The 16,488-nt window shown below is 36.2% G+C and overlaps 1 protein-coding gene across 3 annotated transcripts in view; it reads left to right on the top strand.

Moving 5' to 3' along the window:
- The window catches only part of HNF4G (hepatocyte nuclear factor 4 gamma), a 69,254-nt gene that overhangs the window by 26,003 nt on the left and 26,763 nt on the right, over positions 1-16,488 (top strand). Inside the window, exon 1 of one of the 3 annotated variants that reach the window (XM_014055904.2) lies at positions 13,521-13,731. The exons of 1 other annotated variant lie outside the window; for it this stretch is intronic. In XM_014055904.2, coding sequence (XP_013911379.2) covers positions 13,617-13,731 — 115 coding nt within the window. In that variant the 5' untranslated portion in view covers positions 13,521-13,616. Of the gene's footprint in view, positions 1-13,520; positions 13,732-16,488 lie in introns of those variants that run through there. One more of the 3 variants, XM_014055905.2, reaches the window with a different exon arrangement.

Genomic DNA, 16,488 nt, shown 5'->3' with positions numbered 1-16,488 from the left:
TTCACAAGGCCTACCCATCAGCCTCACACATTCCTTGATATCTTCAGAATGATTATCTGTTATTTCTTAAACTTTCTGAATATAAGGATAATCCTATACTATGAGTTAGTATCTTAAAAGTACGGTTGATATTGGAAGGTTGTACATTTTAGTTAAAACATTAATTTTAATTGCTGGGAACTATTTTGGCATTTGTTAACTGTGGCATGCGTTTACATGAGCATTTTATCCCATGAATGCTGCTTTTTCTTCTAATACTCCCTTTCCTGTCTCTTTGTTTTGAAGGTTCACTTTTGTCTCTTATCAGGTTGTTTCCAGTTCCAAGAGAGGTGGGGATTTCTCAGAATTGAGACTTTATCAGTGTTTGCTTAGAACATATTGCTTTTCTGCCATAAAAATAGCTATATAGCTTACAATGGCTATAAACATATGGATCAGATTTTTTTCCCCAAGCAAGCTTAATGTAATTTCTTCAATAATGTCTGATAGGAAACTCTTTCAGTGATTATTTTCAGTATTAAAGCACTTATGATAATGATAATTATGATGGCTATTATTACAAGTTTTTAAAAACTGATTTTTATTAGGATATATTTTTTCTTCTTATATCACATACCAATTCTGTGATTTTGAGTCATTTTATAAATGGCCTCAAGATGCTTCCACAGATATAGAAAATATTATCTATATTGAAGCTTCAAGGAGCAGAAGAAAAGACACTTGCTTGGTAATAATCTGCAAATAACCAGAAAAAGAACTTTGCAAGGAACTTTTTGACCTGGGTTGAGTTGACTACATTAACTGCTTCATGGCTTGGAAGAGTGAATCAAAGGAGTATTTCTTCACAGAGATCTAATATCCAATGCTAAGTTTATTATTATTATTTTAATTCAATTAAATGATACATTTTATCATATTTCCTTCAGCATCTTCAAAGGTTGTCTATTCAGAAATGTAAATAGAATGCAATTAAAAAACGAATTGATATATTAAATTGTAACTAAAAGAATATGCTTTAGTTAGTAATGTCTAAGCCAGATGTATTTATCTTCTAAGCAGTCTGCATAACATGAGGTTAGATAATAGCAGAGTTTGATTCTGAGGCAAGTAACGTATTAATTTTTTGCTAGTTAATAACATGGCACTAACCTCCCCCAAAATCTAAATTATAACATTTAATTCAGTTATGAATACGTAATATAAAGACTCAATTTCATTAATCAGGCTAAATTGTCAGTCAGCAAACAGTTTGACTTTTTAAAAAATAAATATATTTCTTAAGCGATGCAAATATAAAAGTGTGCTTAAAAGAAGTAACTCCTCCTTTGATTACACTGGTGCTAATACATGTTTTCATCACCTTACATTAAAATCTTATTGGATCAGAATTACTTTTTAAAATTTATATTCTGATTGAATCTGTTGGTAGATTCCCACTTTTAAAACATTTCTTTTGTTTATTTATATCCTATCATTATCAGGTTTTATAAATAATTCAAGGCAATGAACATATCTAACGTACGTCCCTCTTACACAGTAACAGTTCTATGAGTTGGGTTAGGCTGAGCCCAAAGGCAGATGTGAATGGCTCAAAGTCATCCATCTGGCTTTCATGCCTAAAATGGGACTAGAACTCACAGGCTCCTGGTTTCTAGCCTGGTGCCAACCACTAGACCAGTGGTTCTCAACCTGTGGGTCGGGACCCCTTTGGGGGTCGAATGACCCTTTCACAGGGGTCACCTAAGACCATTGGAAAACACATATTTTCGATGGTCTTAGGAACCGAGACACCAATTTTATGGTTGGGGGTCACCACAACATGAGGAACTGTATTAAAGGGTTGCGGCATTGGGAAGGTTGAGAACCACTGCACTAGACCAAACCGACTCTTATTCCATTAATAGGATGGTGGCCTTAATCCACCCTCCTCTATGTATATGTATGTATGGCTATATATATAAATAATCCTGCAGCACAAAGAAAAAGAATAATGAGTATTATTAATGTATTATTCTACAGTATCCAAGAGACGTGTGATCCAATTTTGTGGTGTAATGTATCATTTTCCTCATGGTTATGGGCTATTGTTTTTAAGCATTTGGCTTTTAATTTCTGCATGTGGTCCAAAGTCACTTCTGTGGGATGAGTGGCCATATTCTATATTTATATTAAGTAAATAAACTTAAATAAATATGTAGGAAAACTTCGCTGTAAGAATTGAAGTCTAGTATTACTTGATTTGTCCCTCATTCTCAATGCTAATTAATTTTATTATATTGATACTTCATAATAATTACTATAAAGCAATAGACATGAAGTATAGGTTCTATCAGCATTTTAGTAATGACCAGGCCTTAAGATGATTGTTAAATAATACTGTATTTCACTTACATCTTGTTTGTTTCAGTTGTTATGAGACAGCAGAGTGGTTATTTTTAGCATTATAGCAGCAAATTTCAGTGACATTCAAGCCCAGCCACTAAAAATCATTTGTTCATGAGTGACAATCAGAATTCTTTGGGTTAAAAGAGCTTCTTGAAATATATTTATCTATTTGCCTTTTCATTCTAGGCAGAGTTGAGATAGAATGATATGGATAAATGTTACTCAGTAAAATTGGTGGGGATTTGAATCTGGGTCTTCTTAGAGTAATAATTTAACTGCAGTTTTTTTGAGGGCTGAGATGGGTATGGAAAAATTAGTTATATGATATTCTTTAGCTACAAGCATTGCTTGGTTCCAAGGACTGCCATTAAAAAGCACAGCTATATAAACAACTTGGGATATGATTACTTTAGTGCATTTTTCTGGCTTTATGCCATTTTATTGCCCTTCTAATGGCTATTAGATTAGGTGTGTAAGACCTCTGGAAATGTACACATTGAAATGTACAAGAAAGTAAATGGTTCCCACAGAGAATCTCACTTTTCTTTACTACAGATGATGGAGAGACTAATTTACCTTGCATTGATAAGCCATATTATGGGTGATAAGTTTAAAAACAGGTTCATTCGTAGTTTTTATTATGCTCTATGCAGCTATGATTTTTATTGCAGAAAAGGGACCCCACTGGGAGACTGACTGTTGTTATAATCGAGTATTTTTATTTTTTTCTTTAAAAAGACAAGGTAATGACATTTTTAATCCGAGTGCTATGAAAAGCTGTGCTAAATTACTTTTGACATTAATTTTTAAATAAATATATCTGGTATTACCCAAATAAATTTCAAAGATAAGATTAGCAGTAGTGCTTTCAAAAAACCAATGATAGCTTGGTAATTTTCAGCTTTCTATTTTGCATTCAGTGCAGTTCCTCCAGGGCAATAAAAGTAATAAAAAAAACACCTACCTGGTCAATGGAAGCTTTGCTTAGATCATTAGAATTTTGTTGGACCTGATTTACCACATTTTCTTTCTTTATTTAATGTAATGGATGCCTAGTAACTGCTATTCACCAAGCAATGTGCAGCCCATAATAAAACCATAAAAATACAAAAATAGAATTCAGAAACAGCACTAAGACTGCCAATATAAAGATGAGAGAACTAAAACAAGCTCGTACCAAGCCCTGATGTTCACAAGATTAAATGTTTCAAGGAATAAATTGGATTCTATTCATAAGTACAGTCATAGTGACATTTTAGCACAAGAGTACAATATATTTTAACAGTAAAATATATTTTACTGAGACTCAAAAGCTTGTTTTGGGAAGTAGATGAATATACACTTTGGAAAAGAGAATCCATTTTAAGATTATTGCAATTACAAGTACATCATAATAATTAAAGCAGTTTTTCTGGCACAAGGTAAATGGCAGTCTAATGGAATAAACAAAATGATTTGTGCCTTTGATATGCATGTTTTATTTCAAATTCAAATAAGTTATTACATTTCAGTTACCAAGAATTTAATGCTTCTTGAAAATCATACTTCTTGTTTATTTGATAGAGTTCAGATCTGATGTGGGAACCTGGCTCAAGTTCTGCCATGAATTCAGTGTCTGGCTTTCAAGTTGATTGTTACATTTTTACCTAGGTTCCATATGCATAAAATAGGAATAATAGTGATCTATCTGGGATGCTATGGTGGCAAAAGTAATAGAGTTTGAAAAATGTAACTCATATTATTAATATAACCATGATGATTTATATTATTTATAGATGTCCATGTTCCTTCTGATCTTAACCTTCTAGTGTGGTAGAGATGTGTAGTACAAATCAGTGGTGGGATTCAATTTTTTTTTACTACTGGTTCTGTGGGCATGGCTTGGTGGACGTGGCTTGATGGGCATGGCAGGGGAAGGATACTGTAAAAACTCCATTCCCACTGCACTCCAGGGGAAGGATACTATAAAATCTACATACCTTCCCTACTCCAGGGGAAGGTTACTGCAAAATCCCCATTTACTTCCGATCAGCCGGGACTCGGGAGGCAGAGAAGAGATGGTGGCAGGGCCAGTCAGAGACGGTATTTACTGGTTCTCCAAACTACTCAAAATTTCCGCTACTGGTTTTCCAGAACTGGTCAGAACCTGCTAAATACCACCTCTGGTACAGATGTGACACTGAAATAATTTCTGCTGCAGTGGGAAGAATCAAATGACATATGAAAATAAAACAGTTTGAATTTGTTGAATTACTTTGGCTTAATGGATCCCAGTTCAGTAAATTACAGTCCTAATATTAGCTTTATGGAGAGCTAGGATGATAGGCAAAAATGTTAGTCTAATGAAGAACAATTTATTTAAGACAATTTTTGGCATCTTCTTTCTTCATTTATTAATACATAAATCCCTATCTTTGATGTCTTCTGATGTAGGACAGTCATGTTTGCTGGGATTGGAGATTATTCAACATTGTTGGGGGCCAGAATCCCAGAGTCACAGTTCTGGGTGAAGAAGGATAATAGGTAGCCAAGAGCACTATGCAATTCCTGATTCTAAAATGCAGTATATAGTACTTGATTCTCAGATGATAACAAAATGTTTGACAGCAAGATAAAATATAAAATAGAATTATTTATATCAACACATTTGGGACTTTTGACAGGGAACAATAATGAAAGTGCTTGAGGTCTCCTTCCAGGCACTCCAAAACTTCCAAGAAATGGGAGGTGGAAGAAGTATAAGGTACATTTGCTGCTTTGATTATTTATAAAAATAATAAAGGAAGTTGAAAATAAAAAATAACTATTTGAACAATTAGACCAATCAATATTTATCATTCAAAGCAATAAAACAAATAAGTAAAATAATAGTTCCTAGATTTATTTGATTTTTTTGGGTTTCCACAGAGACGAGTGGTCCTCAACTTATGATCACAATAGAGCCCAAAATTTCTGTTGCTAATTTTTGTGAATTTTGCCCCATTTTACGACCTTTCTTGTCACAGTTGCTGGCAAGTGAGTCATTGTAGTTGTTAAATTAATAACACGGCTGTTAAGTGAATCTGGCTTCCCCATTGACTTTGCTTGTCAGAAGGTCACAAAAAGTGATCACATGACTTTGGAACATTGCAACCGTCACATGACCATGGGATACCACTATAGTCATAAATGTGAAAAATGGTGATAAATCACTTTTTTCAGTGTCACTGTAACTTCAAACAATCACTAAATGAGCTGTTGTAAGTTGAAGACTACCTAGGTCAGTGTTTCTCAACCTTGGCAACTTGAAGATCTCCGGACTTCAATTCCCAGAATTCCCCAGCCAGCGAATGCGAAGTCTGGACATCTTCAAGTTGCCAAGGATGAGAAATACTGACCTAGGTAGTACACGGGTTTGAACTACATGAACTAAAACAAAACCCAAAAACTGCAAGGACAATAAAGATTAGCTTGTTACCTGATGAAAAATAAAGTAGCTAGTATGTGCATGTGTCAAATTAGCATTTTAGCTCCAGGTCACATACTCTTTTAAAAGTCTGTAAGAATTCTGATACATTTCCTTGGTATAAACTTCAAATATATGATGCCTTGATTGCATTAAAAAAAGAAGAAGTAATGAAGAAATCATCTTCCTGTGTGAGCTACCTATACTCATATATCATCTTCAGAGTTCATGTTCCAGGTCCCTTGAGTGCTGAGATATGGTGAGGAAGTGGAAATAATCTGTAGTAGACCCATTGACTTTGAAGTATTTTTATTGAAGTATTCCTGGCACCATATTTACCATTTTCTTGATGCCAAACAAAAGCCTTTTTCTTCCTTCAGAGCATTAAATCGATTAATGCACAAATTTAAGATATATATGTTTCACAGAGCCTTTTCAACTATTCTGGTTTCTGCTTTTATTATTTGAATATTTAAATAATTTTGTTTATTCTGTGATAGAATTTAATGAATATTTAAAAAGTTGTTTTTTAATGTATTACAACTATTATATTATATTATAATAATGTAATGTATTATAAACTCCTCTTTGGAGAGCAGTTTTCTAATTTTAATAAAGAAATAAATGAATACGTTATAAATTAGAAAGTTGTGAACACATTAATATTCAGGCACCAACTCCCCCAAATTGATGCAGATAAAAGGAAAACTAGTTCTTGGTATTCTGAATCACTGGTTCACACCAGGTTTATATTAACTAATTACAGCCATAACAATTCAACAGCACTAAAAGAAAGATGTGTGAACTACATAATACTTGTAACAATTGTAACAATATTGCACAGCTGCATAATTCTTCTGTTGATCTTGTGCAATCCTAATAAATTTCCATAGAGGTTGGGTATAGTAAATCACTGTCATAATGTGACTATAGCTTGCATTCTTGGAATTGTTTGAACCTCTGTCCTTTCAGAATATATCCAATATAGCCTTCCAAGGATGTACCCAAAATTCTGGCAACCTGATATTTTGGATGATAAGAGAGAAGCACCGAGAACTCAAATCTTGATCATATTGGTCAATATTCTCCCTCAAACCTCTTCAGAGCTCATAGACAGGAATGGTATTTAGAAGTATCAACATTATTTAAGGAAGGTTAGTTGTACATATTTCCAGACAACTGAAGACTCTTGGAAATGTCCAGAATGGTAAAAGCGAGAAAGAAAAATGCCAAGAAGGTCAGAGTGAGAAATCTCTACTATGTTAAGATTGCCTGCTGGTTAAAAAGGCTGCATAAGTGATCAGACAAGAAAAGGATCATTGCTCTGGTACATTGTGCGATTTCCTCTCAATCTGTCTATTCCTGACTATAGTGGTCTGTGCTGCCTGTTTAAAAGCACAAATTTATAGCTAATGATATCATGCCATAATGTTTCCGAATTGAAAAATATTGAGCAGTTGATCATCATTTCAAAAAGAGAGTGATTTTTTTAACCATGGTGAAACAATCGTATTTGGGGACCACTATATTTTGTTTACATATTGGACTAACATAGAGGTATCTAGACATGGACGTGCAGTCACTAGAGGCAGGAGAGGCGGGGCCTCACCAGTCTCACGAGGAAAAGGAAAGAATTTTAAAGAATTTTTTAAAAATAATTAAAAAGGCCAAGGTAGTTGCTGCCAGACTCCAAGTCACAGTGACTTTGAGTCTGCTTAATGTTAACTGTAGGGGGAGGCAAGAGAACTATGGGCCTCCTTTGCATAAGGAATTTTTCGCCTTTTAAGAGTTAAGCAAGGGTTAAAAAGCAAAAAAATTCATATGCAAAGGAGGCACGTGATTCTCCCGCCTCCTGATCTGGGAGCAGCGAATCATGCCTTGCAGTTGAGCAGGCTTACGTTGGGCGGGTTATTTCGCTCTTGTCAGAAGAGACCGCACGAGAGCCGAGTCCGGGAGGAGTCAGTTCTTCAAGCAAACTTCAGGCTCGAGGGACCGCCTTCCCTCCCACCGCTCAGTTTATTTTTTTGCAAAGGAGCTGGCGCTCCTGGAGGCTTCGGAGCAACAGCCTTGACTGCGGTGGGCTTTGACTCAGCTGGCTGGGTTTGGGATTCTACCACCCCGGATGGGGTAGAATTTTTAGAATTTTTTAGAATTTTATTAGAATTTGTAGGCCGCCCTTTTCCCTGAGGGGACTCAGGGCGGCTCACACAAAAACTGGGAAGGGGGAATACAGACATTAGGACAAAACATGTAATAAAATAGCAAGCAACATACATTCATCATTCGGGAGGGGTAGAAGGGGAAAGAGACCTTCGGGACTGAAAACGCAGCATCCTCCCCACCACCCAAGCAGAAGGTAAGTGGGAACGGCGTGCTGCCTTTTTGGCCCTCAGGCACGTGTCAAGTCGCGGGTGGCCCTCTGTAGGCGCTCGGACGGCATGGCTGCCTGTAGTAGAAACTTTCGGGGGGGTGGGGGGGTTGAAGTCAAGGACTCTGTAAAAGGCGAGTCTTTCAAAGCCTGTAAGACGCGTCCTTGTTTGAGTCCAAGATAAGGCAGAGTTAACCTCCAAGAGTTGCCTGTGGCTGAGTTTTTCCCCCTTCTCTCTCTTTCGCTCTCTCGCTCTCTCCTTTCAACCCTCCACCTTCAACAAATCGCTGGCGCCAAAATGTCTGCTTTATAGACCGGTGCTTGGAGATAGACCTTGATCTCGACCAGGTGAACCGTGAGGAGCAGGGAGGGAGGGAGGGAGGGAGGGGCTGCCTGCCTGCCTACCTTTGTGGAGTGCAAAAGCGAGAAACTGGTATGACTGAGGGTGGCAAGAGGTGCACGCCTGGGTTTTTTGGGTGTGCTTGGTGTGTGTGTGTGTGAGGGAGTGAGTGTGTAAGTGAGTGAGTGCGGGGGGGGAGGAGAGCCCAGACTGGCAATCACTCACCTACCCTCCTCCCTGCCCCCGCCCCGCGCAGCTGGAGGGCCATGCTAGGGAAGAGGCCATGCTTCCCAAACTTCCTGCCCCTCTCGCTCGGCCAATGGGTGCCAAGAGCTGCCACCGCGACCGCCGCCGAGTGAGCGCTTTCTCAGCCAAGGGACCGCAGGAGCCGCTGCAGCCGCTCCCCGGGGAGGACCTGAGCACTCGCCCTCTTCTCCCTCACGGAACAAGCGCACGCCGACCGGTGAGATGAGCGGGCCTCCACTTCAGGGCCCCGGCAGCAGGACTTTAAAGTCCCAACCCGGTCCCGCTCTATGGCGGACGCGGCACCGGGGCTTCGGCAGGGCTTTTGCACTTGCCTCACCGGCCATGAAGCTCACCACACATCTCTATATCTAGAAATACAGCAAGCTGCAGGATAATGTAAAATGAGCCCATGTTAGAATTAAATTAAGCAATTTACTTTTAAAAATGCAGATGAGTTTTATCAATGAATTCTATATTTCAGTCACAAATTTTCTTCTGGTTATGAAGCAGAATTGATTTTTTGGACCACAGGATCATAAAACAAGATGTGGTGTATTAGATACACCTTCTTTATATAATAAGTAAAGCTGCCAATATAAAGTAGTCTCACAATTAACTGCATTTATGTTATATGTGTATATCTACGGAGTTTACATTTCGTTAGGAAGGACTGATAGTTTTTTAAATAAAATAATTGCTAATTTTTGAATCTTGTATTGCCTGCGTGGTGGAAGCAACCACATTTCCAAAGGTAAGCATCAGCTGCTTTCTTTGTTAAAGAACAAAACCCCCCTATCTAAATGATGGTAGATTCATGGGGAGCTAAGTTTGGAAGGAACCAAAGGGTTGCTTCTTCCAGTGATTTACACTTGAAAACAGTGTACAGCAAAAGGATACTTTTTCACCTTGAAATCTTAGGGAAAGAGAAGGAGTGAGTATTGACTTGGAAAAATGATAAAGGGGGTGGGGGATAATTTTATTCTGTACATATTTAGATGCAAAAGCTACATTTACATCTAAGATACATTGATTAGAACCACTTTTTGTTCTTCACATACTGTATATCAGTAACCTGTGATGCGGTGTTCTAAATGTCAAATGCATCCAATATAAGATATATTAAAAGCATATAGAAAATATAAATATTAAAAGCCACATATTAAAAAAGGAAGTGGTGAAAAATATAATCTTCTATTAAGTTAAAGCCCAAAATTTATGGGAATTAAGAGAAATGCTTATGAACAAATATGCAAATATTTCTATGACATTTGTTAAAAAAATCAGAAACTGATGTATAAAAAAAGAATACACACCAAAGATTTTCAAAACAGAAAGAGAAATTGTCAAAAAGTATTAAGAGAAAGTATATGTGGGAAGTGGAGAGAAAACCAACTACCAATATATAATGCCATCTGATCGTTTATTTCTTTAAGGCATTTTCATTCCACTCTTCATCTAAAAATGCCCCCAGAGCAATTTTAATCAAATTAATGAAATAGAAGATTATTCACCCACAGGCTTATAAACAAAAAAAATGTATGATATCAAAGGGGAAAAATGAAGACAGACCAAATAGCCAAGCTCACTCACTAGATTTATTAAATTCTAAGTTAAATTGTAGTACTTACCAGGACTGTTTGTGCTATAATTCAGAGAAAAAGGAACTTGATAAAACTGAATCTTTAGGGGGGCTTATAACAATGGCCTTGCTTCCCATCCCCTTTTCCCTTGCTGCATAATTTCTGAGTGTCATCTCTTTCAATTCTGCTACATTGGGCAGAAATTCAGAGAAGGCCTCTCCCAAAAACCATCAAAGACAAATTCATAAGAGAGAGAGACTGTGATAGTTCAGGTATATTGACCCCCAGTTGCACAGGGATTTATAGTTTATAAGCAGCATTGTGCATTGTGTTCATATATAGAACAATATGCAGTGGAATTGTTTTAACAAGGAATCACAGGAGAGCAATCACTCCCAGATATCAATCACACATTTTGAACCAGCTGAGATTCTTTTCAAAGTCTGTTCTATTACTGAGCTTTTCACAGGACTCCAATGTGTCATTATAGTCAGACACAACAGAACAAGCGCACAGAAGGCACAATAATTTTATCTGTGCAAATGTATTTCTGGCTAAGACTGCCAGTTTGGTGTAGCAGTTAAGGCACAAGCTAGAAATTGAAAGACCATCAGTTCTAGTCCCACTTTAGGAATGAAGCCAGCTGGCTGACTTTGCCCTGTCACGCTCTCTCAATCCTAGGAAGAAGGCAGTGTGGCAAAATCTTGTCAAGAAAACTTCAGGCAGTCTCCAGGAATCAACACCCAGCTTGAAGACACCCCCCCTCCCAATTTGGACATCAACCTTATCTGAGCATCGATGTTCAAGGCTTTGACTTCAAGTAGAATATGACTCAATCCACTCAGTCTGAATTTCTTCTTGTATCTGACTTTGAATTAACCAGTGAACCATCACATTTTTGTCTATTTGTCTACTGTCATCAAACATGACTTTGGTTCAGAAACCTAATATCTTCAGCCTTATTGTGATGGTGTTAAATACCATCAAAGACCAGCTGGAATCCTGAGAGCCACCAGAGGCTGCAATTTTGCACTCTTTAACCACCACTTTCTGATATTATCTGCCAGAAAAGGACCAGAGCATCTGCAAGCAGGTTTTCCAAGTCCCAACTCAATAAATGTAGAAGGATAATCCAGACAAACTATATTTTCTGTTGTGACTTCTTTTTTCTGCAATCCTGCATATCAAATCTCCCCAACCTATTAGTCTCTACAAATGCTGAAAATCCAGGAAGTTGTAATCTAGAAATTAACAGGTAGGAGAAAACTATTGTACAGAACTACTGAGAAATAAATTATTGCTTTCAGTGAGGCTTTCTGGAATAGAAAAAAGAAAAAATTCAGAATTAGCAATGAGTCTGAACATATTGTACAAGTGATCTGCCAATGACTTCGACTATTCATGTTATAAGAACTGACCTTTGATTAAGAATATTATTGGAATTAATCCAATTACGTTTTAGTATACTTTTTGGAATGCCAACTCCAATCTGGATTTTTAACATTGTGCTCCATAATGACACATGTAACTGTAATTATCACTGTAACAACTGTCCTATCTCTCTTAGGGAAACTTTATTATGAAATTGTATGTTTCTCATGGATAAGATGTTTGTAGAACTTATCTAATCATCTATATAAAACGTTCATAATCAAGCACGAGTTTTGAATTACTGATTATTAATGAACAACTACTTACCTAACTATTCTTCAGTCAGGAGGTTTAATTGATCTGGAAGTGTTCCTTTGGTGAGGAGGTGACAAATGTCTTTTTGAAAGAGATACTCAGGGCCAAATTGTAACATGTCAATCTTAGAACTGTCAATTGCTGCTTAATTTGATTTTCTCAGATGGTATGCTGAGAAGTAACCTTGATTTTTATTAGTTTGTTTTCAGTTTTATATCATGATCCATATACATGATTAAATGTAATAAGAACACAGGATAATTAGCACACAAAGACCTTTCATTGATAATGTTGGAATGCTTTCTGATAGCGTTCTTATCAACCAACTAGTTTTTTTTAACAAAACATTGTTATGTACTGCATATATATTCTTCATTTTAAAGTAGTATAATGCAAAAATTTTCCAAGAAACGGCAGTTATTGTAGTTTGTACTCTGTGGTAGTTAGAGTTTTATATATTGTATTATTATTATGCTGTACACACTTTTTGCGGGCAAGTCACTGTTTCTTTTTTTGTGTAGAGCAAGGTGGTAATGAGTTTGTTGGTTGAAGCCAGAATCATTCCAATTCAAAATTAAGCAGGATTTTTTGTCCATAATGAAGCTTTTGGGTTAATATGATTCCAGTACTCTTACTTAATAAGTACTGGTAGCTCACTCAATATTATATTTGATGAAATAAATGGACAAATGAAAGACTGAAAAATATTTCTATGCTCATTGGATAGTTAATACTTGTTTGATTAACAACTTCAGATATCTGAGACTCTTTTTTCTTTGAACAAGGTTCAGAATACCATGTTAACTATTAATGAGATGCAATGAATTAGTTTTACAGCTCTTTAAGGAGACTGTATTCTACAGAAAGTACATTGCCAAGTAATGAATTGCTTAGTCTTTGGGCATTGTAATCTGTTGATAAATATTCACAGAACATGGCACTGGGATTCTGATTTCAGGATCTAGTTGTAGATGCATATTGTAAGTTTATATTTATAGAATAGATGTACTAACAATGAAGCAAACCCGTTACTTTTTTTAAAGAAAATGTTAAAATAAGAGCCTTTTTGTCCTAAGTTTATTTGAACAAATACTTATTTTTTCTTTTGAGAGGGAAAGGTCTCGCACGCTTTTCCTTTCTCTTCTAGGTAAAACCTAGAGTAACCATGGAAATAGAAGCATTTATAGTACATCTCCACACAAGTAGGATCCAGATATTTTAACCACTCACATTTCTTATGGTGGTATTGTGAAGCTGCTGCTATGTAACAAACGTTTTACGGGCTGTGACTGAGAACGGTTCCATGTTTTTGCAACTTACAAACTCAATGATAAACACAGGGTTGCGTAGGCGTGTGTAAAAGTTTGTAAAGGTGTATAATAAAAAAGGGGAAAGCTAGAAGTAGAATAAGAAATGCTGAATTAGTATGATAACTCCACCCATTGTGCTATGTTATGCAATGACAGTTAATATTTTGATTATCAGTCACTGAGGCCAAGGGAAAACAAGTGTCCACTGCATTTTCTGTACTGGAGAAACGGACGTTTTTCAGATTCATATACAGTAATGAGAGTCTCAGACCCAATTCTGAACATGGATATGGCAAATTACTCTGAAGTCTTAGATCCAAGTTATGCTAATTTAGAATTTGAAACCATACAGGTGTTGTACAATGGCAATGGTGAGTTTGAATTATTGCATTTATGAATGGATGACAAAGTAAAGGAGACCAGGTAATTCAGATGATGGGTTTAAAAAGTATTTTTGTCAAAATGTTTTTTTATTTAGATTTTGTTTAATATTCCTGAGTAAATCTATGCTAACAAATTAATAGAGCTTTGATTGTTGAAAGGTTTATAAGATACAACCTATCAATAAATCCTACCAATAATGGATTAATCCTATTTATGTAATTGGTAAGACTTTTATACAATTGACTTACATTTTGGGAACTGTATTAGATGAATATGAGAGCTATGTAAGATATTCATCTGTAATGAACCTTCTAGGAAATAATAAAACAAAACATACAGTAAAAATAATTTATTGAAATAATTTGATAAATTTACATATTATAGGAATCAAAAAACCCTACCAGTATAATATATCTATCATGTGGATGGAGGCCACTCTTTCCTAGCATTAGAGACTTTTCTGAAGATTTAAGTCTTTGCATAAGTGTTCAAAGTAGGGTAATTTAAGCCTAGTCATTCTTGCCTTGGGTAAGAACTTTGAAGTGAGTGATTTAATGCTTTTGTCCATTTGTTTTGTTGGCTGTCACCGGGATTCTCAAGTATATTTCCAACCGGGAGATTATGGCAATACTTTTCCTATCTTCTTTCTTCAAAGCCCAATTTTGCTGCTATAGAATGTCACAAGGAATACCACTTCTTGCACGATTCTGATCACAGATTATGTCTCCTCTTGCATGTGCTAATTTGTAGCTGATTTCTTGACTGCTTGTTTCATAACTGTTGATAGTTGATCTTAAAAGGCAGAAGGTATTCCCCATTTTGATATCTTCATTGTTAATTATAAGGCTTGGTGTTCTAACTGTTGCCATTAGTTTGATATTTTATTTAATATTAGCCCCATTTTTCACTTGCTCCTTAACTTTTATTAGTAGAATCTGCAGAAATTTTACCTAGTGAGGTAGTGTTATCAACATAGTGCAGATCATTGATGTTTATTCTTCCATTATTAAAATCATGCCCATCTTCCAATTCAAATTCCTTCAGTATATGTTCATTGTATAGTTTGAACAACTGTGGGGAGAATATGCAGCTTTGTCACGTTCCTTTGGCAACCTGAGCAAATCTGTTTCATCATGTTCTGTCCAAAATGTGGCTTCCAGACCTGTATATAGGTTTCCTATGAAGATAATAATAAGATGTTCTGGGATTCTCATTTTTCTGACAACATTCCACAGCTTCTTGTTTTTTTCTAAGACCTCTCTGAAACTATTAAGTTCCTTTTTTGAGGTTTTGTGTTCTCTTGGCTTTGGCTTTCATTCTTGGCAATTTCATGTTCTGATATCCAATTTGCTTTCTTCTCTTTCTTCATTTATGGCAGTGTCTTATGTCTTTTTTAGTCTCTTAATGATTTTATAAATCTTGCTTAATCTGTTAATAACTTTTTAAAGTTAAACCCATAACTTCTATGGTTTTCTATCGATGAAGTTCCAAATTTCAGAACAATTCCTGATATTTTCTTTGAAAAATGGTAAGTATAAGTTCAAGATCATATGAAAACTGACTGGCTTTATTCTTTAGTTTAACTTGGAACTTACACATGAGCAATTCATTGTCTGTTCCAGAGTCAGTACCTGACTGTGTCTTTGATGCTATTATTGTCTCCTGCACCTCCTTTTAGCAGCAATACAATCAATTTGATTTCCATGTACTACAGCTGGTGTTATTCATGTGTAAAGGCATTATTTTGGTTGTTGGCTATGAAGAAATCATTGGAGTGGCAGAAATTGTGAAGTTAGTCTCCTGATTCATTTTGGTTTCCTAAGCTATGCAATCCAACTACATTTTACACTTTCATGCTCCAACTTTGGTATTCAGTCTCCAATCACAAGCAGCACATCATGGTTGCACGTTTGGTCAATTTAACATTGAACTTGATCATTAACCTCCTCTTTTTCTGCATCGGTGGTTGGCACATTTGGAGCTTAAACTTGAATGATTGTCATATTAAAGGGTTGTCCACAAGTCGAATCAATATTATTTGGCCATTGATTGCTTTGTAGACAAGTAGTGTTCTTACTGTACCCTTTCTAACTATAAAATCAACTTTGTTTCTTCTTTGTTTTTCACGTCTTAAGTAATAAACAGTGTGATTTTCTGACTGAAAATGTCTGATCTCAGCCTGTCTCAATTCACTGATGCCTAAGATATCAATTTGTAGTTGTTTCATTTCATCTTTCACTGTGTTGAGCATTCGTGCTTCTTACATTCTATGATCCTAAAAGGAATTCTATCTATGCAGCTTTGGCATTTCTTTCCCCATATGCCACCATCAGCAACTAGACAAACTGAAAGCTTTAATCTAGATACATCATAAACACCATTCAATCTCTGATAGATCCTTGTTTCTTCCTCGGTAGCATGTCAAGTGCCAGCCAACTGAGAGACCCATCATCTGGCACTACATCATCAGTCATTTTATATTTTCCGTTCATATGATTTTCTTGGTAAAATATAAGAATGAGTTACCATTGCCTTCTCCCATGCAGTATAATTTAATGTTTTTGCCATTGTTACTAAAGTGATCATCTGTCCATAGAATCTTTCTATGTTACTGTTGCCCTGGATAGGTTTTTGTGCACTTTTGCTGGGCAGCTGGAACGACCCCTACATGGGAATATATAGCATACACAGCCAAAGTTCTTCATGCATTCCTCACATAAGCACCCACCCCATTATGATGAAGT

The sequence above is a fragment of the Thamnophis sirtalis genome, unplaced genomic scaffold, assembly GCF_051295495.1.
Source record: "Thamnophis sirtalis isolate CommonGarterSnake01/CBP01778 unplaced genomic scaffold, rThaSir2_p1.2 scaffold_2, whole genome shotgun sequence".
Lineage (NCBI taxonomy): Eukaryota > Metazoa > Chordata > Lepidosauria > Squamata > Natricidae > Thamnophis > Thamnophis sirtalis.
Note: the sequence above shows the minus strand (reverse complement) of the source record. Positions and strands in the feature narration are given on the sequence as shown.